Source organism: Saccoglossus kowalevskii, chromosome 2, assembly GCF_978046115.1.
Source record: "Saccoglossus kowalevskii chromosome 2, keSacKowa6.1, whole genome shotgun sequence".
In the NCBI taxonomy this organism is placed as follows: domain Eukaryota; kingdom Metazoa; phylum Hemichordata; class Enteropneusta; family Harrimaniidae; genus Saccoglossus; species Saccoglossus kowalevskii.
In genome coordinates this window covers 8,062,144-8,089,937 of record NC_140642.1, presented here as the reverse complement: position 1 = coordinate 8,089,937, position 27,794 = coordinate 8,062,144, and the positions used below count along the sequence as shown (strand labels likewise).

Below are 27,794 nucleotides of genomic sequence, written 5' to 3'. Positions count from 1 at the left end.
GTGTAGACCAAAACCTCATATCTGCATTGGTTCCGAGTTTAAAGTAAATGTAGTAATATTTTATTCTATTCGGTTATGTTACATCTTCTCAGTTGTCGGTAGAATACAAGAATAACCTCATGACGCTTTCACAATTATTTCTAACTCTATGTGCCGTATGTGTATTTCCAGTGCGTTGGCAGATGGCAGGCACCGTGGGATTATATTATTTGCTGATATCACTGCTGCCGATCTTAAGTTCACACGGTTGGTATCATGTTTCTTATGTTTTTTCATTATTTCAATTTGTCAATGTTGCAAACATAAATGACCAGAAGATAATATCAGCTAAGTGTTAAAATCAATGAAAGATACAGTCTTATAGTCTTCTGTTCTTACAATCGCCACTTTGGATAGGTTTTGTAATCGATGGATATCCAGAAAACGATCTGCCGTTACCGGAAAATGCGAGAGAAGAAGGGAGTGGCCTAATACCTCACCGGGATTTTCTTGAAGATGTATCTGATGAATTGCATGAAATCAGTGGTAAAAAAGTCGCCCGATGGAGTCCAGTGAATGTCCTTCAAGAATGGGCCAGTAAGTTACTGTGTAGTTAAGAGATGACCAAAAAATATTCATGCACGAAGACAGAATACTGCCCGGAATGGCGGGTTCTAACGAAAAATACCTAATACTTTACACCTTCATTATTTCCTTTCACGTTGGCGCACCTGAATGTTTTCACAAACTTCACCTCGAGAGTACGACAACGGCGACCGTTTTGATGGGACCATGGTTCTGTCTGAGTCAAGTACATACATAAAACAAATTGAAAAAGCGGCATACAATTTTAGCGAATTGTAGTAAAATGACGTAATAGCGAAATGTTGATTTAGCGAATCTCTCTTGTCATTGTTGATTTCTTTGTTTGGCGGCCATTTTGAATTTATAATAACGTCATTAGTGACATCTTGAATTAGCGAATCAGTTCTCTCGCTAAATTCACAAAAAAGTACTTTGCGATGTTAATTGTTAATTGTAATAACTTTGTTTTGTATAATGAGAAAAGTATGTATATCTCCATTCACACATTACAGGATATGCCATTGACGTGTGTTTTAAAATAGTATTATGAAATCTATATGATGAATTTTGATTTAAAGTTATAAATAAGCATTTCTTTAATGTACTTCCATGGTCAAGTGAAATATACGGCAATATAGCATATATCTTATTAGTTATTTGAGAACTATTTTCCCGCCAAACGTTTGGTGCAACATTTTGCTTATATTTAAGTGTTTTTCAACAACTTGTTTTCTATTGGCTGCAGATCTTGATCAAAATGTTGAAAAAATATGACAAAATGTGGGTTTTATTTTGTGAAAGATGGCAAAAGACGACGTATAGTGGATAAAGTGTCAGTGATTAATAGACATGTTTTTTCAATGTATTATATTGATAAGTTGACAAATATCAATAAGACATTACTTATTACCAAACGCTTCAGCGTGGTATTAAGAGTTTGTTTTCAGGGGTGGGTGATACCAAGGTGGAAAATGATGCACATATGGGGTTAATTCCTTGAATTGCAATATAGAGGGTTCAGACTGAAATACAATATATAGTGTTTTCATGTTTCATCTGATATTTCTGTGGTATTCTGCTGCTGTAAATAATGTACGATTTGTTCCGAAATTCAGTATGTTGTGTGCATTCCAGGGTTATTTGTTTTTGCTGAAAACACCCCTATTTTTTAATGGCAAAGTCGAATAGTTTCACTCCCACTGGGAAATCTGCATTGTTGCTTGAATGAGAGCTAATTAAACACATTTTCCAGACCGGCGAAAGAGTATGCAACAGCCAATTTTAACAGCATGTCACATGATTTTACTCTGAATGTCAACATGAAAAGAGTCTAGTCCATTTTACGCAGGAGTAATTGGGAGTAAAAATAATTGAGGGATAGTATCAACAGAGATGTGTATAATGAAAAGTAATATCTATCCTTCTTTTGCATCTCTGAGCATTTCTGTTTTAGTATACTGGTTTGAAAATGTTGAACTTGCATGATTTGCAATTGTTTGTTTTTTTACTGAAACTCCCCTATTGATCGAATCCCGTGTGATTCGTTTGAATACAATGCTGAAGGCAAACATGCCGTGCTACTGCGGTACTCAACTGCCGGGATGACTTACTAGTACTGCACACTACAACTTCGCTTGTGATGTTGCTTGTTAGCCGTGGAATAAATGAATCCTGATTACCGGTTAAAATGTTGCTCGTTTGGCATTGGTAATCTTTATTTGAAACTGGGTAACGCCGCAACGTCGCCAGCAGAAACCTCATGGTACTTTGATGTTGATGATCATGCCTTAATGGTAATCGCTAATTTTACTGTGGCTTGATTTCCAAGAGCCCTTCAGGGTTTATAAAACTCAGTCAACATACATCAAGTATTCCATGTAATGTACACCTAATATGCCAAAAATGTTGCTGAACGATTTGAACTGGATACAATTTAAAAAAAAATTGTTTATAAAATAAATATAGTTCGGTTGCCAATGAAAACAAACCGGTAGGCTGGTTGGCGATGCGCTCCACTCAAAAAACAAGGTGTATGTTATCGGCTGTTGCCAATGTAGAACATGAACGTGAAGCTAACGTCGGTTTATAACTAATACCGGGCACCGTATACGAAGTTCGCAAAAAAACATTCAGTCTTTAGAAGTCACTTTATTTTATTACTAGGATTAGGACGTATTCTGCCGTTAAATTTATTATTTTCAACCGTTTTTGGATGGTATTATCTAGATTAGAGACAGCATTTACATTTCATTCAAAGTTGCGTTGAAATTACTTTCATACAGTGATCTCTTACCGGTGTGTAACGTAGCCAAAATAAAAGGCATGATCATTTACACATTACAAGACTGGTAGGAGGTAATAAATTTGGGGCGAAAGTATTCAAAAAACAGTTTTTGGCTGTTGCCATGGTAGCTGTGGGCCAGGATTGTTTTTTCGATTAGTGACGGTACTTCCTTCCTGTCAAGGATGAACAAAATTAGCCAAGCCAAACAAAATCTCAGAGAAGTTAAAAGCCGTTGCTGGTGAAAAGTTACCCCTACGTTGGGTCAATTTTCTCAGTATTGAAAATAGACATAAAAAAGAGTGAATTGTTGCCCGCACTCAAGCTGAGTAGATTGAGCTACGTCCGTGCTTCTTAATCATACAAATGTAGGGTGTGATACATTTGGCGTGAAGGTATTAAAAAAATCAGTTTTTGGTTGTTGCAATGGAAACGGTGGTCAGAATTTGTTTTCAGATTTTACAAATAGTAACTTTGTGCCCACACTCAAGCTGAGTAGAATGAGCTATGTTTGAGGTGTTGTATCCTAAGTTTGTAGCAGGAGATACATTTAGCGTGAAACAATCCAAAAATCATTTTTTTGGTTGTTGCTATGGCAACAGTAGGCAAGTTTTTTTTCCAGATTTTTCCTAATAACTAGGATGAAAGTTTGAGTGAGATCGGCCAAGCCAAAAAAAAACACAGAAGAATTTATATGTGAAAACACTGGAAATCACACGCAGACACACAAAAGTGATTTTAAGGCAATCGCAGTGGAGCGGATCGCCAATACCATGTTCATTTGCATATTGACCGTGAAAATACAAAAATTAACATTATTGCATTGGTGATATGCAAATTAGTTTTAGTCAAAATAAGTGACTGCCTAGAAGTTCCATTAATATTGTTGACATTTCATTTCACTTGGCAAGTATATTCATGTACGCAAGGGTAAAATATCTTACTTATAAATGTTGTTTATTTCTGCTATGTTTCGAAAAACGCTACTCTTGTTTGCTCCCAGACCTCATTTGCATATGGGTTGTGGAAATACCGATTTTGATTTCAGGGACGAATCAAAATAAACTGCAGTACATATGTAATAATGTGGAATACATTTTCAATGTAAACATTTTCAGTGAAAATTTCCCTCATACTCTATTGAGACTTGTCACAGCACAGTGAAAATTGGATTCACACGTAATGCATGAAAATTTTTCATTGAAAATAAATTAAGTGAAATTCTATGCGACTTCATGAGAGTTGAAAATGAACAAATTATATTTAAACCCAACCCTACCACTCCATACACAATGTAAACCCCAAAACATCCTTTCACCAGTGTATTCTATTTGACTTCAGGAGAATTTGAAATAAACAAATTATATGACAACGAACTTAATTATAATTTCAGCCTCTAGTTCAGCATTGATTAAATAAACTACCGGTACCTCGTCTTTATGCCAACTTGAAGTTATTCAATGCCTACATCAATGACTTCAAAATCTATGTTTCAATCCCAGGTATTTTACTTGCTATTAATTGCATGGGAGTGCCAGTCTTTTTTTTCTACTGTAATGTCAATTTCTTGCGATTACTCGGAAAATGAAGCTGTAACCACAAACCGTCTAGGTAAAACCTGTTGTAAGCACCGGTTAGGCAGTATTGAAATATGCATGTGAAGCCAGCTGAGAGATATATCCAATCTTATAGATTTCTCATTGTTTGGTAACTATTTGCTGCAAATGCAACAAAAATCAATAACAAAATACTACCACACAGCTTTCTACAGGTTACTTGTTGGATTATTTTTAGTCCCCACCATTTGTTAATATTGAAACCCAGTCGAAGTATTCCCATGTGAATAGGGAGATTTATTGCCAGTAATCTTGTTTATAAGATAGGCATTCATACTTTTGAAGATGGGCAGATGTTTATTCCCCTAGAAAACAGACTGAATGTCGCCTATGATCTTAATACTTTGAAAAATCTATAATAACATTCTAGTAAATCGGTGTGTAGTGTTCCTGGTAGGTCTTACCTAAGGGTCGATCTGCACAGGCTTGTTCCTGTGGTAACATACTGAAGTCATGGAGGCAGCCAATCAGTGATGATACAGAATTATGTACTGACTACGTAGTGATTCACCAGAAAATGCTTGAACTTGAAGATTTTATACTTATGAATAATATGACCAATTTTTACAGTACTGTTTGTATGAAAATCACTTATGTTATTCATCACACATTAATAATTATTATAACGACACCGATGTACACCTCCAATACTTCTTCGGTCTTCATATTAATATTACGTGCAAATTAAATAATAATAAATACGTTAGATCAGGGATCTGTTTTAGATTCAATTATAGTACAGTGCATTTTCTTTATATCCACGCACTATGTAATAAATCCCCCGGCAATCTGATTGGTTTATTTTTGATAGTTGTAATGTTTTCTGAAACGTGTTTGAGGCACAATTTCAAATTCTCCCAGCTTTTCTGCGCATGTTTGACCCATGTTCAGTGGCGAGTTTTCATAGTTTGTGATCGGCCATGTGCAACGTTAAGGTATGAACAAATAATTGTAAAATACAAATTTTGACCATTTTTCATTTCGTGTATCTTGTATCATGTATCATGAACCGATCTGACCCATGATGATAATAATAGTATGCATTATCAGATTTATTAAACTCGTGTAATAATTGTATTTGATAGCTAAAGAATTGCAACAAATGAATATTACTACACTCGTTTATTAAATCTGATGTTGTAGGGCTTATAAATGAGATATCCTCTAACCAATATATAATCCTAATCAGATTGTATGAACTTGAGTTGAGTGAGAACAAAACATTAACAAGACCACACAACTATCTGCTGACAGTATCATGAATTCACCACATAAACCAGCAGTCCATATGGCAGATGGTGCCACAATGCTAAATATTTTTTTTTTTAAATCGAAAGATTACTATAGGCCTCCGGCACTTGAAAACACAACAACCCCAAATGTTCTGCAATTTGCGAAATTTCAACACGACTAGATTAGATTACAAAGGCAAATAAATCACAAATAGTACAGTTGCATTATGTTCAGTGCAATCATATTATGGAAAGTAAATGCAATAAAACATTGAAATATTTAGTTTCAGCTATTGTAAATTGTATAGAATATAAAATGTCCTCAATTTCACATGGTACGATTATTGTCATCAGGTTTATAATATTTAGATCTATTTTAGTCAATAGTCAATAATTATGGGCAAATTCTGAAAAGCAAAATTAAGAAAGCAATCAAATAACACAACAAAGCAACGACAGAAGATCCCGAACTAAATCATTAAACATGGCCACCGTATTTATTAAACGTAATAATCAATATGTGCTGTATAGTTACAGAAGTAACAATAAAGTCATAGAGTTCGTATTTAAATGTCCTTATTTTCAAAACAGAATCCTGCAACTACATGAGTGTACAGCCATATCAAAATTTGGTTTTACACAAACAATATTTTTTGAATTACTGTTTTTGATAGTTGCAATATCTTCTAAAACGCTTGTGTGATATAAAGCTGCATATATTTGAGACACAATTTCAAATTTCCCAAACTTTGAAATTTTAGTGGCGAATTTTCACGGATTGTGATCGGCCACATTCAATGTTTTAAGATATGAAGAAAATAACCATAAAAAATGATTGTAAAAATGACAATTTTGACCGTTTTCTTGATGGCATGAACCCACGTGACTCATAATAAAAGTACGACGAACATATGGCATATAATCCTGAATGAAGCTGCAGGATAATCAAATTCGCGACTCATTCGTGAAAATTTCTTGAATTCCGCCCTTTTGTTGATGTTTACAGGCAGACTTAAACAAGTATAGGGATGCTGTAAACTTTATCGACATTGTATTTGTACGTATCTTCGTACATGGCAACAAATATAATGGCCTATAATATTGTATATTGTGAAAACTAGTTCAAAGTCAAACATTGAATGAAGGTTTGAACTTTCATAAACATATTGTTTAAAGAACAATAAAATACTCAATGTAGTCAACGACAAATTACGAAACACCCACAAAATCCTTCGAATTGTGTGTATATTTCATTATAATATACATGAATGATGGGCTTTGTTTACATTTTTTCATAAATTTTAAAGCTCTAGAATTATTACAAACAAATGTTTTATGTATTTTCTAATTTATTTTCAGATGGTAAATATCTTCTTGGTTACGAACTAGATGATATTGAATACAGTAGGAAAATATAATATTTTTTTTAATTTCACAATGAATGCAATCACATAATTCAGAACTTCAGATTACCATTCACGAGCAATATGGCTGTTAATATTTATGCGATTTGAAATATACATCCAGTCCAGTGGAGTGAATCAAGTTACCCCACATTAATATATAGTGACCTGCAAATATTTAACAGTACATTGGGCCTTTAACTTGTTTGCATTACAGAATCACTGGGATGTTTTAGAGACACGCATAACAGAGCAATACCGTCTCTTGAAGGCTCGGACCCTAGACTCGATGGTTATTATTTGACCAGAGAAGATGCTTTGAACAAATGCGCAAACGTAGCCTCCAGACGAGGTTTTGATGTTTTCGGCGTGCAAAATAATGGTTGGTGCGCTTCTAGTGAAAATGCTGGTATTACTTACGACAAATATGGTCCGTCATCTGCATGTAAAAACGAAGGTGAAGGTGGCCCATTTGCCAATGAAATCTATGCGATTGTAAAATCCAAAATTGTGTGTGAAAATCAAAGAATGGATATTGACTGTTCACATGGCACTATTCACGTAGTATTCGCAAATTATGGAAGAACTAATCGCGAGACTTGTACTGATCTCCTTACTGGTGATCTCCAATCAGTCCAATGTAGTGCTGAGACGCGCATTTATGAGCTCAATGGTGTGTGCAACAATATGCAGACATGTAGTATAATTGCCAGCAACAGTGTGTTTGGAAATCCATGTTGGGGAACATTTAAATACTTACAAGTAAAATATTACTGTAAGTAGTTTCATGTTTACATTGACTGTTTTACGTCTTTCATGGTTAATAAAGGGCGATGGTTGTCATGCTTCATAGGTCCCTAACGACAAATACAACCCATGTAAAATAAAGCGTTTGTCTGACTAGTCCACATGTAAATCTGTTTGACCATTAGGCGCCAAAAACCACTTGTTCGAAGAGAACCCACTGCTGGAATATCGTAAGACAATTAAAATATCATATAATTATCAATATGACCCTTACATAAACTCAAATTTACACTGGTCAATGACATAACATTGTCCACTATTATGTCACGACGGAGTAATTTGACATTCAATCATATTCATTGCAACTAAATAACATTATTTATAAGACATGAAATGAACGTGTATGTTGTTTAATGCCAACAAATTATAAATAATAAAATGTTTGGTTTTTTTCTATAGAATCATTAGGTTGTTACCGAGATACTTCAGATCGTGCTATCCCTACTCTTGAATTGCACGATTACAGACTTGATGGACATTACAGTAGAAGAAGTGATGTCATCAACAAATGTGCCAATGCCGCTGTCGTTAGAGGGTACAATATTTTCGCTGTTCAAAATGGTGCATGGTGCGCATCAAGTGCTTATGCCCTAGAATCATACGATAAATATGGTGCATCAGATGCCTGTCTAGATGATGGGAAAGGTGGTCCATGGGCAAACCAGGTATACGTTATCATCCAGGATACACTGGTATGTGAGCATCAACTTCTGGAAATAAAATGTCGCCATGGAAGACTGAATATCGTATGGGCCAATTATGGGCGCACTGCTGGGGGAGAAATATGCCCCCATACTGCAATAAATACAACTAAATGCAGAGCCAAATCTAGCCTTGATGTTGTCTATGATCAATGTGATGGTCAGAAATCATGTGCCATCATGGCTAGTAATACTATATTTGGAGACCCATGTTATGGTACATTCAAGTACTTACAAGTGAAATATACATGTAAGTACCTTAATTAAGAACTGTGTGTGCATTGAATATAGGCAATGAATGATGGTTAATTATGCAAACTTACTTTTAATAACGTTTTGTTCAACAGGTACTCGCTAGAAAACATGACAGTATAATAAACATCGAACATGACATTGTGTGTAAGTATGCTGGATTAAGATATCCTCAGGCCCCTAAACAGGACTTATCACATGACGTCTTTTAATATATATATTATCTGAAAACAAGCAATAATGTACCGGTATGTTGTTTTTTCCTAAATGACTAACTATCAACTCATATTATGATTACTATGCACCACTAATATATAATGTGAACAATTATTATTGATAGTAATATACTTTATTTCAGATCTGTAGTCCATAACAGGGAAGAGAACACTAATAAATTGCAAATTAGTTAAGTTGTATTTTTAAAATCCTCTATTTTATTAGATGTGGAGTTCTTCAATATTACTGATTGTCCATCGTTGTCTGGTGTGTAGTCTGTCGTCGACTTTTTACATTTTTGTGTTTTTCAAAACCGTTAAACCAAATTAATGCTTTCATATTTGCAACATAGATTCTTGGGGTAGTCAGAATTGTACATTTCGTGATGATATCTTGATTCTCTAAATTTGATGAATATTTTTGTCATTTTTGGTAAAAAGTGATATTTTTGACTTCTTGTTAAAAACCGCAAGTATGATTAGGTACTACATGTAGACCTCTCTCAGATTTGTTCATTTCGTGATATCTTTAATTCTCTAATTTTAATTAATATTTTTGTCATTTTTGGTAAAAAGTTATATTTCCAAATTCTTGTTAAAAACTGCAAGTTTGATTACTTTGATATTACATATATATATATATATGTATTACAGGTAGACCTCTCTCAGATTTGTTTATTTCACGATGATATCTTCAATTCTCTAATTATGATGCATATTTTAGGCATTTTGGTAATTAGGATATTTTCAACTTCTTGTTAAAAACAGCAAGTTTGATTGCTTTGATGCTATTCATATTGTTCATTTTCTAATGATATCTTCTGTTTTTTAATTGAAATGTGCATTGCTTACAGCAGAGCTATCTCAGCTGCTTGTTAAATTATGTATTATGCTTATCTCAGACGCCTCCAGCCCCCAGCTGATGTACACTACTTTGATCATAAGACTGTTTAATAATTGTATAACAAACAGCTATAGTAAACATATGTAATTGCTTGTTAACTCACTTGCTAGCTCAAAGTGTAAATGTGAAAGATTACATACTATATTTATAACCAAAATGTAAATAAATGTACTCAACGCAGATACATACTTGTGTTTATTTCTATGTGATAGTGTGTTAGCATATTTGTTAACACTGAGTATGATAGTATGGTAACAACTTGTTATATTTATGCAAATTGGAAAATTATATTCAAACAAATTCATCCCTGTAGCAAATGTCAATGAAATCAGATAAGATATTCCTAGATATGCTACAAGTTGGATGACAATTATTAGCAAATAAGATAAACCACATGTTGAATTATGTTGAGATCTTCTATGTCTAACTAATCTTCATCTATTTTCCCATCACTTTTTCTCATAGATATGACACATGACACAGTCCCAACCGTCATCATAGCACAACAAAACATGTAATGTGCGTATGTGGAAGTTACATAATAGATCCAGCCATGTAATAGAAACTACACATTTGTGTTCGTCAGCTATTTTGAATTCCTGATGTAGTATGTGTGGGTATCAAATGTGTGTATGTAATTGGTATAGGCATGAATATAAAATGTACACTAGTCAATCATAAACAAAATAACATGCATCAATCAATGTCCTATAAGGCGTGTAAGTTTGAGCAAAATGCATGACCGAAATTGAGTTCCAGAATTTCAGAAATGCATGATTTTGATGAACTTTTAGCACTAATATGGCCAGCACTCAACCATTTTGTTTTGGATCATGAATTGTGTATATGTGCATACGTACGACATGTATGTGTGAAGTTAAAACATATGTCAGAGATACGTCTAGAACAAAATTCAATTCAAACAAAATGCCTACTAGTTGACCATTTTGATCAAGGTACCATAATGTTCAAAGTGTGTGCCAAGTTTGAATGAAATCTATCCATACACTACCAATATCCAGTTCTGGAATCATAGGTATCAATTGTTGATTTGGCCATCTTGAATCTGAACATGTTTTTAACATGAATGATACAGATATGTCTGCAATACAGGTGCAAACACACACATGAATGATACAGATATGTCTGCAATACAGGTGCAAACACACACATGAATGATACAGATATGTCTGCAATACAGGTGCAAACACACACATGAATGATACAGATATGTCTGCAATACAGGTGCAAACACACACATGAATGATACAGATATGTCTGCAATACAGGTGCAAACACACACATGAATGATACAGATATGTCTGCAATACAGGTGCAAACACACACATGGACACATACACAGAGGACCCAATTTTAGGACATCATCCAAACTGTGACTAATAATGAACAGATTATGCAGAAATGACAAATCTGTTGCATGTATTTAATATGTTTATTTAGATAAGGTACTATGTAATTAATCACAAACACTATATATTGGGGAGATTTGAGAAGCAGACTTGCACACAATGATTTAAAATTTCATTTAAATTTTTGCACCACACAAAAATAGATTTTATTGTAGAAGCATATACATTGTCTGAATGTCTTTTGGACAACAAAAACATATTTTGTTGTGAAACAATTTCATTCAACCTTTAATAACATTTAATATAGACCCATGTTAATCTATTTCATATTATAATGTTTCAACATTCATTCACACATGCTAAGGTATATTTTCCATTCTAGTCCATGTGAAAACATTTTTTGCACACAGTAATTGAAATCACCTTTGACCCCTCACTAAACAAAAGTATTTTAGTTATCCACTAAATACAATGCAAAACAAATTTCAGATTGCACTTCATTCAAGTTAGATTTGGCATAATATACACCTGACATTCAAATTAGATTGACATAATATACACCCGAAATTCAAGTTAGATAAGCATAATATACACCCAACATTCAAGTTACTGTAAAATACTTTATTTTCGCTGAAGGGATGATTCAGTGAAAATAAAATCCAGCTAATATACCTTTTTTTTTATATTTTACATTCAACTTGTCAATTTTCAGTGAAAATAAATTCTATACAAAACACCCAAAAAGTCTTTTCAGCAAAAATTAATTCTGGCTAAAATAAAGTATTTTACAGTAGATAGACGTAATATACACCTGACATTCAAGTTAGATGAGCAAAATATACACCCAACATTCAAGTTAAATTTGCATAATATACACCTGACATTTTCCCTTTGGCTTTAATGTTGTTTGTTCTAATACATCTTGTGATTGACCCTTGACCAACTTGAATTTAAAAACTTGTACTAGCCTAGCCAATATAGTCTTAGCTTCCATCTGAAAAAAAAATTAATAAATAAAACATTAGATAAATGTATCAATACTAGGTAGCATAAGGCAAAGTGAATCAATGTGGGGTAACAATGGGCAGTGCATTCATGTGGGGTAACATTAGGCAGTGTATTCATGTGGGGTAACATTAGGCAGTGTATTCATGTGGGGTAACATTAGGCAGTGTATTCATGTTGGGTAACATTAGGCAGTGTATTCATGCGGGGTAACATTAGGCAGTGTATTCATGTGGGTAACATTAGGCAGTGTATTCATGTGGGGTAATATTAGGTAGTGTATTCATGTGGGATAACATTAGGCAGTGTATTCGTGTGGGGTAACATTAGGCAGTGTATTCATGTGGGGTAACATTAGGCAGTGTATTCATGTTGGGTAACATTAGGCAGTGTATTCATGCGGGGTAACATTAGGCAGTGTATTCATGTGGGTAACATTAGGCAGTGTATTCATGTGGGGTAATATTAGGTAGTGTATTCATGTGGGATAACATTAGGCAGTGTATTCGTGTGGGGTAACATAAGGCAGTGTATTCATGTGGGGTAACATTAGGCAGTGCATTCATGTGGGGTAACATAAGGCAGTGTATTCATGTGGGGTAACATTAGGCAGTGTATTCATGTGGGTAACATTAGGCAGTGTATTCATGTGGGGTAATATTAGGTAGTGTATTCATGTGGGATAACATTAGGCAGTGTATTCGTGTGGGGTAACATAAGGCAGTGTATTCATGTGGGGTAACATTAGGCAGTGCATTCATGTGGGGTAACATAAGGCAGTGCATTCATGTGGGGTAACATTAGGCAGTGCATTCATGTGGGGTAACATTAGGCAGTGTATTTATGTGGGGTAACATTAGGCACTGTATTCATGTGGGGGTAACATTAGGCAGTGCATTCATGTGAGGTAACATTAGGCAGTGTATTTTTGTGGGGTAACATTAGGCACTGTATTCATGTGGGGGTAACATTAGGCAGTGCATTCATGTGAGGTAACATTAGGTAGTGTATTCATGTGGGGTAACATTAGGCTGTGTATTCATGTGGGGGTAACATAAGGTAGTGTATTCACTTGGAGTAATATTAGGCAGTGTATTTATGTAGGGTAACATTGGGCAGTGTATCCATGTGGGGGTAACATTAGGTAGTGTATTTATGTGGGGTAGCATTAGGTAGTGTATTCATGTGGGGTAACATTAGGCAGTGTATTCATGTGGGGTAACATTAGGCAGTGTGTTCATGTGGGGTAACATTAGGTAGTACATTCATGTGTGGTAACATTAGACAGCGTATTCATGTGGGGTAACATTAGACAGCGTATTCATGTGGGGTAACATTAGGTAATGTATTCACGTGGAGTAATATTAGGCAGTGTATTCATGTGGAGTAACATAAGGCAATGTATTCATGTGGGGTAACATTAGGCAGTGTATTCATGAGGGGTAACATTAGGCAGTGTATTCATGTGGGGTAACATTAGGCAGTGTATTCATGTGGGGTAACATTAGGCAGTGTATTCATGTGGGGTAACATTAGGCAGTGCATTCATGTGGGGTAACATTAGGCAGTGTATTTATGTGGGGTAACATTAGGCACTGTATTCATGTGGGGGTAACATTAGGCAGTGCATTCATGTGAGGTAACATTAGGTAGTGTATTCATGTGGGGTAACATTAGGCTGTGTATTCATGTGGGGGTAACATAAGGTAGTGTATTCACTTGGAGTAATATTAGGCAGTGTATTTATGTAGGGTAACATTGGGCAGTGTATCCATGTGGGGGTAACATTAGGTAGTGTAATTATGTGGGGTAGCATTAGGTAGTGTATTCATGTGGGGTAACATTAGGCAGTGTATTCATGTGGGGTAACATTAGGCAGTGTGTTCATGTGGGGTAACATTAGGTAGTACATTCATGTGGGGTAACATTAGACAGCGTATTCATGTGGGGTAACATTAGGTAATGTATTCACGTGGAGTAATATTAGGCAGTGTATTCATGTGGAGTAACATAAGGCAATGTATTCATGTGGGGTAACATTAGGCAGTGTATTCATGAGGGGTAACATTAGGCAGTGTATTCATGTGGGGTAACATTAGGCAGTGTATTCATGTGGGGTAACATTAGGCAGTGCATACATGTGGGGTAACATTAGGCAGTGTATTTATGTGGGGTAACATTAGGCACTGTATTCATGTGGGGGTAACATTAGGCAGTGCATTCATGTGAGATAACATTAGGTAGTGTATTCATGTGGGGTAACATTAGGCTGTGTATTCATGTGGGGGTAACATTAGGCAGTGTATTCATGTGGGGTAACATTAGGTAGTGTATTCATGTGGGGTAACATTAGGCAGTGTTTTCATGTGGGGATAACATTAGGCAATGCATTCACGTGGGGATAACATTAGGCAATGCATTCATGTGGGGATAACATTAGGTAGTGTATTCATGTGGAGTAACATTAGGCAGTGTATTCATGTGGGGTAACATTAGGCAGTGTATTCATGTGGGGTAACATTAGGCAGTGCATTCATGTGAGGTAACATTAGGCAGTGTATTCATGTTGGGTAACATTAGGCAGTGTATTCATGCGGGGTAACATTAGGTAGTACATTCATGTGGGGTAACATTAGACAGCGTATTCATGTGGGGTAACATTAGGTAATGTATTCACGTGGAGTAATATTAGGCAGTGTATTCATGTGGAGTAACATAAGGCAATGTATTCATGTGGGGTAACATTAGGCAGTGTATTCATGAGGGGTAACATTAGGCAGTGTATTCATGTGGGGTAACATTAGGCAGTGTATTCATGTGGGGTAACATTAGGCAGTGCATTCATGTGGGGTAACATTAGGCAGTGTATTTATGTGGGGTAACATTAGGCACTGTATTCATGTGGGGGTAACATTAGGCAGTGCATTCATGTGAGATAACATTAGGTAGTGTATTCATGTGGGGTAACATTAGGCAGTGTATTCATGTGGGGGTAACATTAGGCAGTGTATTCATGTGGGGTAACATTAGGTAGTGTTTTCATGTGGGGATAACATTAGGCAATGCATTCATGTGGGGATAACATTAGGCAATGCATTCATGTGGGGATAACATTAGATAGTGTATTCATGTGGGGGTAACATAAGGTAGTGTATTCACTTGGAGTAATATTAGGCAGTGTATTTATGTAGGGTAACATTGGGCAGTGTATCCATGTGGGGGTAACATTAGGTAGTGTAATTATGTGGGGTAGCATTAGGTAGTGTATTCATGTGGGGTAACATTAGGCAGTGTATTCATGTGGGGTAACATTAGGCAGTGTGTTCATGTGGGGTAACATTAGGTAGTACATTCATGTGGGGTAACATTAGACAGCGTATTCATGTGGGGTAACATTAGGTAATGTATTCACGTGGAGTAATATTAGGCAGTGTATTCATGTGGAGTAACATAAGGCAATGTATTCATGTGGGGTAACATTAGGCAGTGTATTCATGAGGGGTAACATTAGGCAGTGTATTCATGTGGGGTAACATTAGGCAGTGTATTCATGTGGGGTAACATTAGGCAGTGCATTCATGTGGGGTAACATTAGGCACTGTATTTATGTGGGGTAACATTAGGTAGTGTATTCATGTGGGGTAACATTAGGCTGTGTATTCATGTGGGGGTAACATTAGGTAGTGTATTCATGTGGGGTAACATTAGGTAGTGTATTCATGTGGGGTAACATTAGGCAGTGTTTTCATGTGGGGATAACATTAAGCAATGCATTCATGTGGGGATAACATTAGGCAATGCATTCATGTGGGGATAACATTAGGTAGTGTATTCATGTGGAGTAACATTAGGCAGTGTATTCATGTGGGGTAACATTAGGCAGTGTATTCATGTGGGGTAACATTAGGCAGTGCATTCATGTGGGGTAACATTAGGCAGTGTATCCATGTTGGGTAACATTAGGCAGTGTATTCATGCGGGGTAACATTAGGTAGTACATTCATGTGGGGTAACATTGGACAGCGTATTCATGTGAGGTAACATTGGGTAATGTATTCACATGGAGTAATATTAGGCAGTGTATTCATGTGGAGTAACATAAGGCAATGTATTCATGTGGGGTAACATTAGGCAGTGTATTCATGAGGGGTAACATTAGGCAGTGTATTCATGTGGGGTAACATTAGGCAGTGTATTCATGTGGGGTAACATTAGGCAGTGCATTCATGTGGGGTAACATTAGGCAGTGTATTTATGTGGGGTAACATTAGGCACTGTATTCATGTGGGGGTAACATTAGGCAGTGCATTCATGTGAGATAACATTAGGTAGTGTATTCATGTGGGGTAACATTAGGCTGTGTATTCATGTGGGGGTAACATTAGGCAGTGTATTCATGTGGGGTAACATTAGGTAGTGTATTCATGTGGGGTAACATTAGGCAGTGTTTTCATGTGGGGATAACATTAGGCAATGCATTCATGTGGGGATAACATTAGGCAATGCATTCATGTGGGGATAACATTAGGTAGTGTATTCATGTGGAGTAACATTAGGCAGTGTATTCATGTGGGGTAACATTAGGCAGTGTATTCATGTGGGGTAACATTAGGCAGTGCATTCATGTGGGGTAACATTAGGCAGTGTATTCATGTGGGGTAACATTAGGCAGTGTATTCATGTCAGGGTAACCTTAGGCAGTGTATTCATGTGGGGTAACATTAGGCAGTACATTCATGTAGGGTAACATTAGGTAGTGTATTCATGTGGGGTAACATTAGGCAGTGTATTCATGTGGGGTAACATTAGGCAGTGTATTCGTGTGGGGTAACATTAGACAGTGTATTCATGTGGGGTAACATTATGCAGTGTATTCATGTGGGGTAACATTAGGCAGTGTATTCATGTGGGGAAACATTAGGCAGAGTATTTATGTGGGGTAACATTAGGCAGTGTATTCATGTGGGATAGCATTAGATAGTGTATTCATGTGGGGTAACATTAGGTAGTGTATTCATGTGGGGTAACATTAGGCAGTGCATTCATGTGGGGTAACATTAGGCAGTGTATTCATGTGGGGTAACATTAGGCAGTGTATTCATGTCAGGGTAACCTTAGGCAGTGTATTCATGTGGGGTAACATTAGGCAGTACATTCATGTAGGGTAACATTAGGCTGTGTATTCATGTGGGGGTAACATTAGGCAGTGTATTCATGTGGGGTAACATTAGGTAGTGTATTCATGTGGGGTAACATTAGGCAATGCATTCATGTGGGGATAACATTAGGTAGTGTATTCATGTGGAGTAACATTAGGCAGTGTATTCATGTGGGGTAACATTAGGCAGTGTATTCGTGTGGGGTAACATTAGACAGTGTATTCATGTGGGGTAACATTATGCAGTGTATTCATGTGGGGTAACATTAGGCAGTGTATTCATGTGGGGAAACATTAGGCAGAGTATTTATGTGGGATAACATTAGGTAGTGTATTCATGTGGAGTAACATTAGGCAGTGTATTCATGTGGGGTAACATTAGGCAGTGTATTCATGTGGGGTAACATTAGGCAGTGCATTCATGTGGGGTAACATTAGGCAGTGTATTCATGTGGGGTAACATTAGGCAGTGTATTCATGTCAGGGTAACCTTAGGCAGTGTATTCATGTGGGGTAACATTAGGCAGTACATTCATGTAGGGTAACATTAGGCTGTGTATTCATGTGGGGGTAACATTAGGCAGTGTATTCATGTGGGGTAACATTAGGTAGTGTATTCATGTGGGGTAACATTAGGCAGTGTTTTCATGTGGGGATAACATTAGGCAATGCATTCATGTGGGGATAACATTAGGCAATGCATTCATGTGGGGATAACATTAGGTAGTGTATTCATGTGGAGTAACATTAGGCAGTGTATTCATGTGGGGTAACATTAGGCAGTGTATTCATGTGGGGTAACATTAGGCAGTGCATTCATGTGGGGTAACATTAGGCAGTGTATTCATGTGGGGTAACATTAGGCAGTGTATTCATGTCAGGGTAACCTTAGGCAGTGTATTCATGTGGGGTAACATTAGGCAGTACATTCATGTAGGGTAACATTAGGTAGTGTATTCATGTGGGGTAACATTAGGCAGTGTATTCATGTGGGGTAACATTAGGCAGTGTATTCGTGTGGGGTAACATTAGACAGTGTATTCATGTGGGGTAACATTATGCAGTGTATTCATGTGGGGTAACATTAGGCAGTGTATTCATGTGGGGAAACATTAGGCAGAGTATTTATGTGGGGTAACATTAGGCAGTGTATTCATGTGGGATAGCATTAGATAGTGTATTCATGTGGGGTAACATTAGGCAGTGCATTCAACAGGGCAACATAAGGCAAGGTGTATCAATGTTGGAAAACATTAATCATTGTATCATTGCAGGGTATCATTAGGTGAAGATCAGAAAAAAACTTCTTATGACTTCTTATATCGTAACCACAAAAAAAAGACAAGTTCCTTTTCCACAAATTTCTTTAATAATGATCAAGCAAATCATTCTACTGAAATGAACAAGCAGACTAAGAGGTGATTTAATACATATGTTAATAACAGTATGATATTTATATCAGATACTCATTGGGTAAACCAATTATTATGTCTACCCACATCTTTCATTCGTATAAATATTTACAGTTGTACATGTATAATCCCTAGTCTACTGAGTGCATTGTTAGCTGCTGCACTTACCATTGCTAATTGCTGCCCAATACAACAACGTGGTCCTTCACTGAATGGACAATATGCAAATCTAGTTCTGAGAAATTAAGATTGTTACAGGTTGTCAGTATAATGAATAGAAAAATGTAAAAATGTGTCCGATCATATGTAAAAATGAGAGGGTATCGATCATGATTCAGTTATGCAAATAGATTACATAAACCAATGTATGTGTAACATTTTTTTAGAATCTATAAAATAACATACCTTTTAATAGTCCATGAAAGCTTACACCCAAGCATATGACATAACAATGATATATATATATGTAATATTATGGCATTTTTGGTTCAAATGGTATAAATGAGACAGTTATCCAGATCTTCTTATTGCATACAATAATTATGTGCTTATGAAATGAAATGAGACAAGAAAAGCTTTGCCATGATAAACAGTTTAACAAATTAATTAATTAATTAATTAATGGACATGAATATTAAATTATTAAACAAAAGACATTGACTGAATGCATACTAGTAATTCAGTCTTTATGTACTGCACCACTATCACTAAGGTGCAGTGTGATAAATAAACCTAATACATAAATATATTACTTACATATTTTGTGATGATTGAAACCTATCAGGATTGAATACTAATGGCTTGTCATAATACCATTCTACTCTTCCCATTACAACCATACTAACCTAAAACAGAACAATTGTAATACAGAATCAAAATGGTAGCTTATATTTAAAAACAGGTCATGTAAACAAAACTGAAGATAATTTTAAATCAGAACATAAAATGAATGCATGTTAATAAGTGGGATATGATTTATAAACATATTAGGTGTAAATTTTTATTGCATTCAGTCAAGGCATGTCAAAGGAAATATGACATTCATTAAAACAAAATGTGCCCGGTATGTCAGTAGGCAATTTTGAATCTGATCTGAAAAACAAAATAATTTGAACTAAGATTCAAGTTTGAATATGATCGGTCAAGGCATGTCAAAGATATGGCACTGAAGCAGCATTCATTGAAACAAAATGGCTACCAGTTGTCCATTATGAATCCAATCTTAAAATCATTAAATGATCGATGTGCATCAAGGTCCCATTATGTTCAATGTACGTACCAATTTTATATAAATGAAATGTGTCCATGCACAATCAAGATCTGGTTTCATAAGCAGAAACACTTTTGATACATTTTTAACGTTTACAATGACCATCATTCTTTCATTTTGAATTGAATCATCAAAGCAATGCATATAACTGTTAAATAATTGTATGATGTATTTCTAAATTTGACTGTGATCAGTCAGGGAATATCTGTGATAACAGCAACAAAATGTATGCCAGATAGCAGTTTTGATTCAGATCAGAAAAACAAAATGACATATATAAAGGTTCCATTATTGCTCAATGTTTGTACCAAGTGTGAACACACAACCATGATTCTGTTCATGAATGACAGAAATGCTTGGTTTTATACATTTTCAACATTCAGCCATCTTGAATTGGACCATGACATGTGAATATGTATGATATAATGTATGTGTGGACATAAAAGCATGTTTGTGATACAGGCGCAGGTACACACATACAGACACACAGAGATGAAACCATAAGTACTAACATATGTATGGAATATTCTAACATGAAATTATAATTTCTTAGAGTCATACTTAATGTACTGTGTTTGTTCAAGGTATGAGTGACATAATGCCATATATTAATAGTCCATACCAGTACGGTGGAAGCAGCCGGTATCTTCATATTGTTGTATATTCTGGAAGTTTTAAGCTCTCTCATGGTTCCCATCCCAACAGGATATAATCGCAGGGTTTCTTTAAGTACCTTGAATTCAATAATTCAGAAATATCTTAGTATCTGCCAAACAATTTAGTAATTTAGGTCATAAATACGAACATAATCGCATATATTAAGATTGTACAAAAAAGAATATAAAAAAATGACACAATATGTAGAAATATATTTAACTTGAATATCTGAAATCTAGCTAACCAATAATTCATGAGTCTTGACATTATACTTCTATATATGGTGTTTATTTCTGCCAATCAAGCATGTATTTTATTGTGGTTATAACTCAAGGCAACTTTATTTTTTTTTTACTTTTTGGAAAAACCTTTTGTGCTTTCTTGTGTCTATGTGTCATGTCTCATACATTCCACTAACGTGTGATTTCTTGTTGTGAGTCTATATGGCATGTCTCATACATTCCACTAACATGAGATTTCTTGTTGTGAGTCCATGTGTCATGTCTCATACATTCTACTAACATGTGATATCTTGTTGTGAGTCCATGTGTCATGTCTCATACATTCCACTAACATATGATTTCTTGTTGTGAGTCCATGTGTCATGTCTCATACATTCAACTAACATGTGATTTCTTGTTGTGAGTCCATGTGTCATGTCTCATACATTCCACTAACATATGATTTCTTGTTGTGAGTCCATGTGTCATGTCTCATACATTCAACTAACATGTGATTTCTTGTTGTGAGTCCATGTGTCATGTCTCATACATTCCACTAACATGTGATTTCTTGTTGTGAGTCTATGTGTCATGTCTCATACATTCCACTAACATGTGATTTCTTGTTGTGAGTCTATGTGTCATGTCTCATACATTCCACTAACATGTGATTTCTTGTTGTGAGTCTATGTGTCATGTCTCATACATTCCACTAACATGTGATTTTTTGTTGTGAGTCTATGTGTCATGTCTCATACATTCATACATGTGCCAAGACTGATATGTCCTACAAAACTTCACCTAAACATTCCAGTGAGAATTTAACGAATGATCTGTGTGACTTACATTCTCCAAATAAGGCAACTTGATAAGCTTTGCTTCTTCTTTGACAGCCTTCACTTCAGCATATACTCTAAATTATCAGTGTTTAAAAAAAAAAATTAAATATTGCGATTATTAGTATAGTACAAAAAAAATATTAAAATTTTGTCAAACAGATTAATGATCTCTTCTTAAATTAACATTCTTTGTTGGCATCAAATCTTAAAACATGAATGTCTCATCACTTCTAGTGAATGATACTTACTTCTTATACACTAATGGATTCATACAAAGTTGGAACAAACAGAAAGACAGCATACTGGCAGTAGTATCAACACCTAGTGAATAATTTTAGTGAATAGTGAACAATTGATTTTATATCTGGTACATGCCTAAAACTTATACAACGTAGGGTTACATGCTAGTTGAAATTCCTTTCAATTTTGAGTACTATAAGCTTGGCCAATAATGAAATCTGAAATTTACAATATTTGCGAGTTATACTGATCTAAACCTGATGCTCTGTACTTTTCATCCAAGAAGCTATTAATTGTCTTCACTACAATAAATCTGGTCATGCATTGATGCGGTTTTGAATTCTGCTTTGAGTTCATGCTTAAAAATAACTAAGCTAGGACAAGTTGACGACTTTCTAAGATTCTAATCTTGCAATTACAAGCACATTTAGGCAACTTCTTAGTGATGTTATTGTTATTATTTTGTAGCGTTCTCAATACCAGTGCATTTACTGCCACTAAAAAGCTGAAAATTTTGAAGAAAATCAATAGTGAACGAAACACAGTAAATGGCCTGTGAATCTGAATAATTTGAAATGTCTTTCAGGAAATTGTTTCCACAATCTCATATGGCAAACTAAGAAAGAAAAATATTGTATTTAAATTATTTTGATTGTGAGTGGATGAGTGACTGATGTGCGGTGTGGAATAGCATTGTAGTGATTGCCCAAGCGAACAACACACCGGTGACTGGTCCGCCATCTTGGAGCGTCCGCTGTGGCCTTGCACTACGCTATGCTAGATCGCCGCTGTGGACAGGCTGGATCGACTGTGCATGAACATCTATGTAGTCGTACCGTTACCCTATCTTACAAGTGTTTTCAAACCATCAAGGTAAATGTTATTGGCAACTGTCCTGTCTGTGTAATAGTTATTTTTGAATGAACATGGCTGGAAAGTCAGTGGGTGTTAGACATCCTAGAAGGAGAACCAGTAGTGACTGTATAAATAAAAAAAACACTTGAGAACATGTTAACCTTGGTTAACCTCACTTTATCGACACGATAGGGTGACCTAGTCGGGAGGCCACCAGGACAGCGGCATCAGTCAGGGAATCTAGAAGCGTGTGGACTTGAGTTATTGTTTGACACTTGACCTCTGTGCCTGAAACACAAAGCAATTAATTGTGATGTACGAGAACCTAAATTCCAGTAATAGCCTTATTATTTTACATTATTGTTTTAAAAAACGCTGAAAAGAACCACCAGGCGCTGTCAGTGACAAATTTGAAATTTGCATAATTGAGTGCACCACATGTGTGCATTCTACTGATACAACAAGTTGTGAGTGCTTGTTTGTTACTCAATTGGACCACAAGAAAGACTGCTCTTTTATTCATTCATAAAGGCTATAAAAGCCTTTTAGCAAATGTATTTGTGTAGTCATATTACGTATATCTTCAGAAAGTAACTCCTACAACCAGAAGATGGCATACTGAGAACTTGATGGAACTGACTGATAACCAGCCACATTTATCATATATAAATCAATGAATTTTTGAAAAATTCAACAACAGCACAAAAAAGTTTCATTGATCATGTCCTGGTACATTGTAACTCAGACTGAGATTGAAACAGTTGACTACAAGATTTACGAGGGACAGTGAAGCTGAAGTGGCATTCTGGACAAGAATTGTGTTATTTTGTGAATAACCTCATATTATTCTCCCAGTGTAAAATAAATTAAATTATATCAAACATACTTAATTGAATCTTACTAACCTGCAACTAATAAGGCAACTAAATCATCCACTAGTTCTTCAGTGTCATGAACAGCTGAAATAAAATATGTCATCACTTATACTTTAATTTCTAATAAAGGTTGTGAAAAGAAAAATCAATAGTTATAAATAGCGCCATCTGAGTCTAGTTTAAACTCACCACTTGTTTTTAACCAGTGTGTGAGAACATCATGAGGTAATTGTTGTCTATCACTATTTTCCAGTGCTGTTTGCCTCTGGTTGACACATTGCCTGAACATTCCCCTGACATGCTTGATTGCTTCTCTGACTTCCTCTCTGTATATTCTCTTCATAGGATTATACTAACATAAGTACACAAAATACTAGTATATTCTGCCATTTTCATGTTTTAAACAATGTTAACCTGTGTGACTCATATATAAATATATAAATTTAAATATAGGATTAAATTGGGTTATACGATGAATACGATTATCTAAGCAGGGAATGTATTGTTGAGATTCATTGGTGTGCCCACAGTGTGCTGTCAGCTCAATGCAACTCTACTGCATTACCAGTATGCACATGGGTCAGGGTACACCAGGGTGTGATCACCAGTATATGTCAAATTTGTGAGGAACTTTATGTGTTCAGTAAATTGGAATAATATTTCATCACATAATGTTTATTATATGAATAAATAATAATTACTGAATATTCTGTTGTTTGTTTAATTTGTTCATATTCACAGAAGCTATTTATTCCATAAATGAAGCATACTGACAACCTGATTTCAATTTTAAACTTGTCTGTCTCAAATATCGCCAGCTTGTTTTCAAATCATGAAAATGAATCGGTAGTATAATCCTAAACATCTTGTATACATATTTTGAAGCCAAACCCAAATCATACAATTATGAAATATATATAAAAATGAATACAATAATTTTGAACCAATCAGACAAGCAAATACATTTAAAGGTTTAGTTTTTTAAAAGTACTGAATGATAATGAAAATAAGCATAATTATAATTTTGTTACCTTAATCATGGGATTATTATGACTATGGTCAATAGATTTGTAGATGAGTTGTAAATCTTCATAAAGATCTCTGTTTATATCACTGTTGTTATCCATACTACACAATACCTGTCAATAGTAACAGTCGTAAATATAGCTTATAGCGTTTACATACAGTGAGATGAAACAAACAAATATTAACATTTATTAGCATGTATTAAAGCACAACAAAAATAAACAAATCAAGAAAACTGTTGTTCCTGGGAACAGTGTATGTTTTGACCTCTGCACTTTCATCCTAACAGAATTTATTACATTATATAGTTCCTATCAAAAGATTAGGTGCATAGTTTTCCACAAATATTGGAAATATAATTCTTTTACTGAAAATGATCGAAAAAATAATCAAGAATAAAGAATTAAACTATAGAGGTATACATGGCCATTTCAAATTCATGATCTCATTATGTTCAAAGTATGTACAAAGTTTTAACAAAATCTGTCCATGCACGACTGAGATCTGGATCCAGACTGGCAGAAATGCAAAATTTAAAATAGCACACATTCTGCCATTTTGAATCAGGTGACCAAATAAATACATGTGCATATGTGTGATATGATGTAAGATGTGTATATAAAGTGTGAACATGATTGTTCAAGGCATGAATCCGATCTGAAAAACAAAATTATGTGCATCGAGGTCCTAATATGTTCAATACCAAGTCTGAAAGAAATCTGTCAATACACAGCAAATGGGATTTACTAGAGTTGCCATGGCAACTATGGTTTTTGAACAATGGTTGTCTTGGATGACTGAGAACAAGATTTATTGGATACCAGATTTCCCAGTAAGGAAAACACATATTTGTCATTGAGTCACGTCAGGGTGGCCATCACTGAAAGCTTACCTGTATTGTAATATCAAGCACAACATAGCCAAATTCGTCAAACATTTTCACTATTGTCTCTCCATCAGCGAATGTTTTCAATTTCTCATTAAATGAATTACAGCATGCATCAAGTTTGTCCCAAAGTAAACTATAAATACAAATTAAATTGAAATTAATGATAAGCAGTCATAATAATTATTAAAGTTAACTGAAAAGATATTCTAACAAGTACACGCATCATACAACATGTCTTCATATACGGTTCAGTTTTGGTCTTCAACGATGTGATCAAGCTTATCATGGATAAATAAACTATCCATACAATATTAGCTCCAGTAGCTCAATAAATGTCAGAGAAATAAGTCATAATTTTACGAAACCAGTATACAATAAATTTTTCTTTTATGTGCGCTTATTTTTTAGATGTCTTATTAATAGAACAAATATGGTATTTGCATATAAAACCACAAGAAAAAAACACTTAATTAAAAATTTTAAATACAATAACTTATCTCAGATAGTTTTCTAAAGCCATCAATAAAGGTATACATAAATATGTTTAGGAATCTTACTCATCTCGTAATGCAGAAGTTAATATAGATCTTCTTTTCGCTATTTTTTCATTGTCAACCTCTGTCATTATACTTTGGCCCAGTAAACGCTGACCAAAGAGAGAGCATAGTGCCTGGTAATTGGACGGTTTGGGGTGCTCACCAGTTAATAAATCCTGAAATTAAATTTAAAAAGGCATTTATTTTAGACACTTTTAGATATTTTTACATTTTTTTAAGTAATTCATATAATCCTAGTTGTTTTATTGACAATATTGATGGCAATAAGTTACCTGTAGAACTTCTGGTTCTAAAACTACTACTGTGGCTTTATGTAAGGTGAAAAACTTGAATATTGGACCATAGTCACTAGCCCTACAATAAAACAAATATAATGTTATGAATTCATAACTTTGACATCATGTCATGGACAAATCAGTCTTATACTGTGCGGAGGCTTTGTAAAATAATATTGCAAAATATCATCAGTGATAAATGCATCAACATTCTTTATTTGATCATTTTTATGTTCATATTAATAACTTTGGCTTAAGATAAACAAAATAATTTGCATATTAATCCTTTGACTTACCATTTTAAAAGTATATCGGAATGCAAAGATTTCCCATTCTGCATTGCAGTACTAATTTGCTGCATATTTCCCCACAAAAAACTAGAGAAAAGACAAATACATGATATTTTCATAAAGGTATGAATTTGTTTATGGACATTTATAAAATATTTAGTAAATAAATAAGAATTTTATAAATTTCCATAAAAATCATTCATGCTCTCACGAGTTTCACTGTATGATTGCGCTTCAATGTTTTGAGCCAAAATGCAAGTAATATTACAATCAGTAATGTACTGAGTTATTTATAACAGGGATCACCACAACAAATATTTATTGTTGACACATGACATCGTATATCGGAATTATTAGGTTTCATGTCAGTCAATTTTCTCTCAACTATAAAATCCGTCTGTGAGGGCGCCCTTTGTCAAGGTAAGTAACCATGCTGACAACCATGCTTCAAATCACTTAACCAGCGTCCCGGTGTTGAGCGACGGTGACTCAACAGACAACTTTAGTTGGATAACGTTGCAAGATTGTCACTTCCAGAATGTAATGTACATAGTACCAGTGCCATGTGTATGTACGACCTCAGATGACTATAATAATATATAAGCACATGAGAGGTACTAATTCAAATCACATTTACAAACATGCACGCTTGATTTCTCCGCTAAGGGAATTTTGAACAGTTACCTCCCTCTTGGTGGACTTGGAATATGACTGTACTTCCAATGTTGGTATGACACGTATCCAATAAATAACAATATAAATATCACAATTGAGCACCAAATAACTGCACCAAGTAGAAGTAACGGGTATGGTAATTGCACCATATTCTCGATTTCACGATCACGTTGTTACACTCGAATAAGTAAACAAATTTTAACCG

At 35.1% G+C, this 27,794-nt stretch overlaps 2 protein-coding genes across 3 annotated transcripts; one reads left to right on the top strand and one right to left on the bottom strand.

Moving 5' to 3' along the window:
- Positions 1-119: 119 nt before the first annotated feature.
- LOC144353309 (uncharacterized) lies at positions 120-8,962 on the top strand. Its single transcript, XM_078009887.1, has 7 exons — positions 120-246; positions 397-576; positions 7,053-7,097; positions 7,314-7,871; positions 8,029-8,073; positions 8,303-8,854; positions 8,952-8,962. The coding sequence occupies exons 1-7, from the start codon at positions 120-122 to the stop codon at positions 8,960-8,962; spliced, it is 1,518 nt and encodes a 505-aa protein (XP_077866013.1).
- Positions 8,963-11,409: 2,447 nt separating this feature from the next.
- LOC102809914 (cholesterol 24-hydroxylase-like) lies at positions 11,410-27,775 on the bottom strand. Of its 2 annotated transcripts, XR_014931074.1 has the most exons (15): positions 27,599-27,775; positions 26,921-27,001; positions 26,622-26,703; positions 26,350-26,504; positions 25,796-25,925; positions 24,909-25,016; positions 24,067-24,229; positions 23,908-23,961; positions 22,156-22,228; positions 21,915-21,981; positions 20,813-20,923; positions 19,677-19,765; positions 19,326-19,467; positions 19,089-19,155; positions 12,230-12,339 (listed from the first exon to the last, which is right to left on the bottom strand). XR_014931074.1 is itself a non-coding variant. In XM_006817376.3 (14 exons), the coding sequence occupies exons 1-14, from the start codon at positions 27,736-27,738 to the stop codon at positions 12,202-12,204; spliced, it is 1,431 nt and encodes a 476-aa protein (XP_006817439.3). In that variant the 5' UTR covers positions 27,739-27,775; the 3' UTR covers positions 11,410-12,201. The 2 variants fall into 2 exon arrangements, 1 of the variants encoding a protein (XP_006817439.3); XM_006817376.3 differs by lacking the exon at positions 19,326-19,467 and having other exon boundaries at positions 11,410-12,339; positions 19,089-19,128.
- Positions 27,776-27,794: the final 19 nt, after the last annotated feature.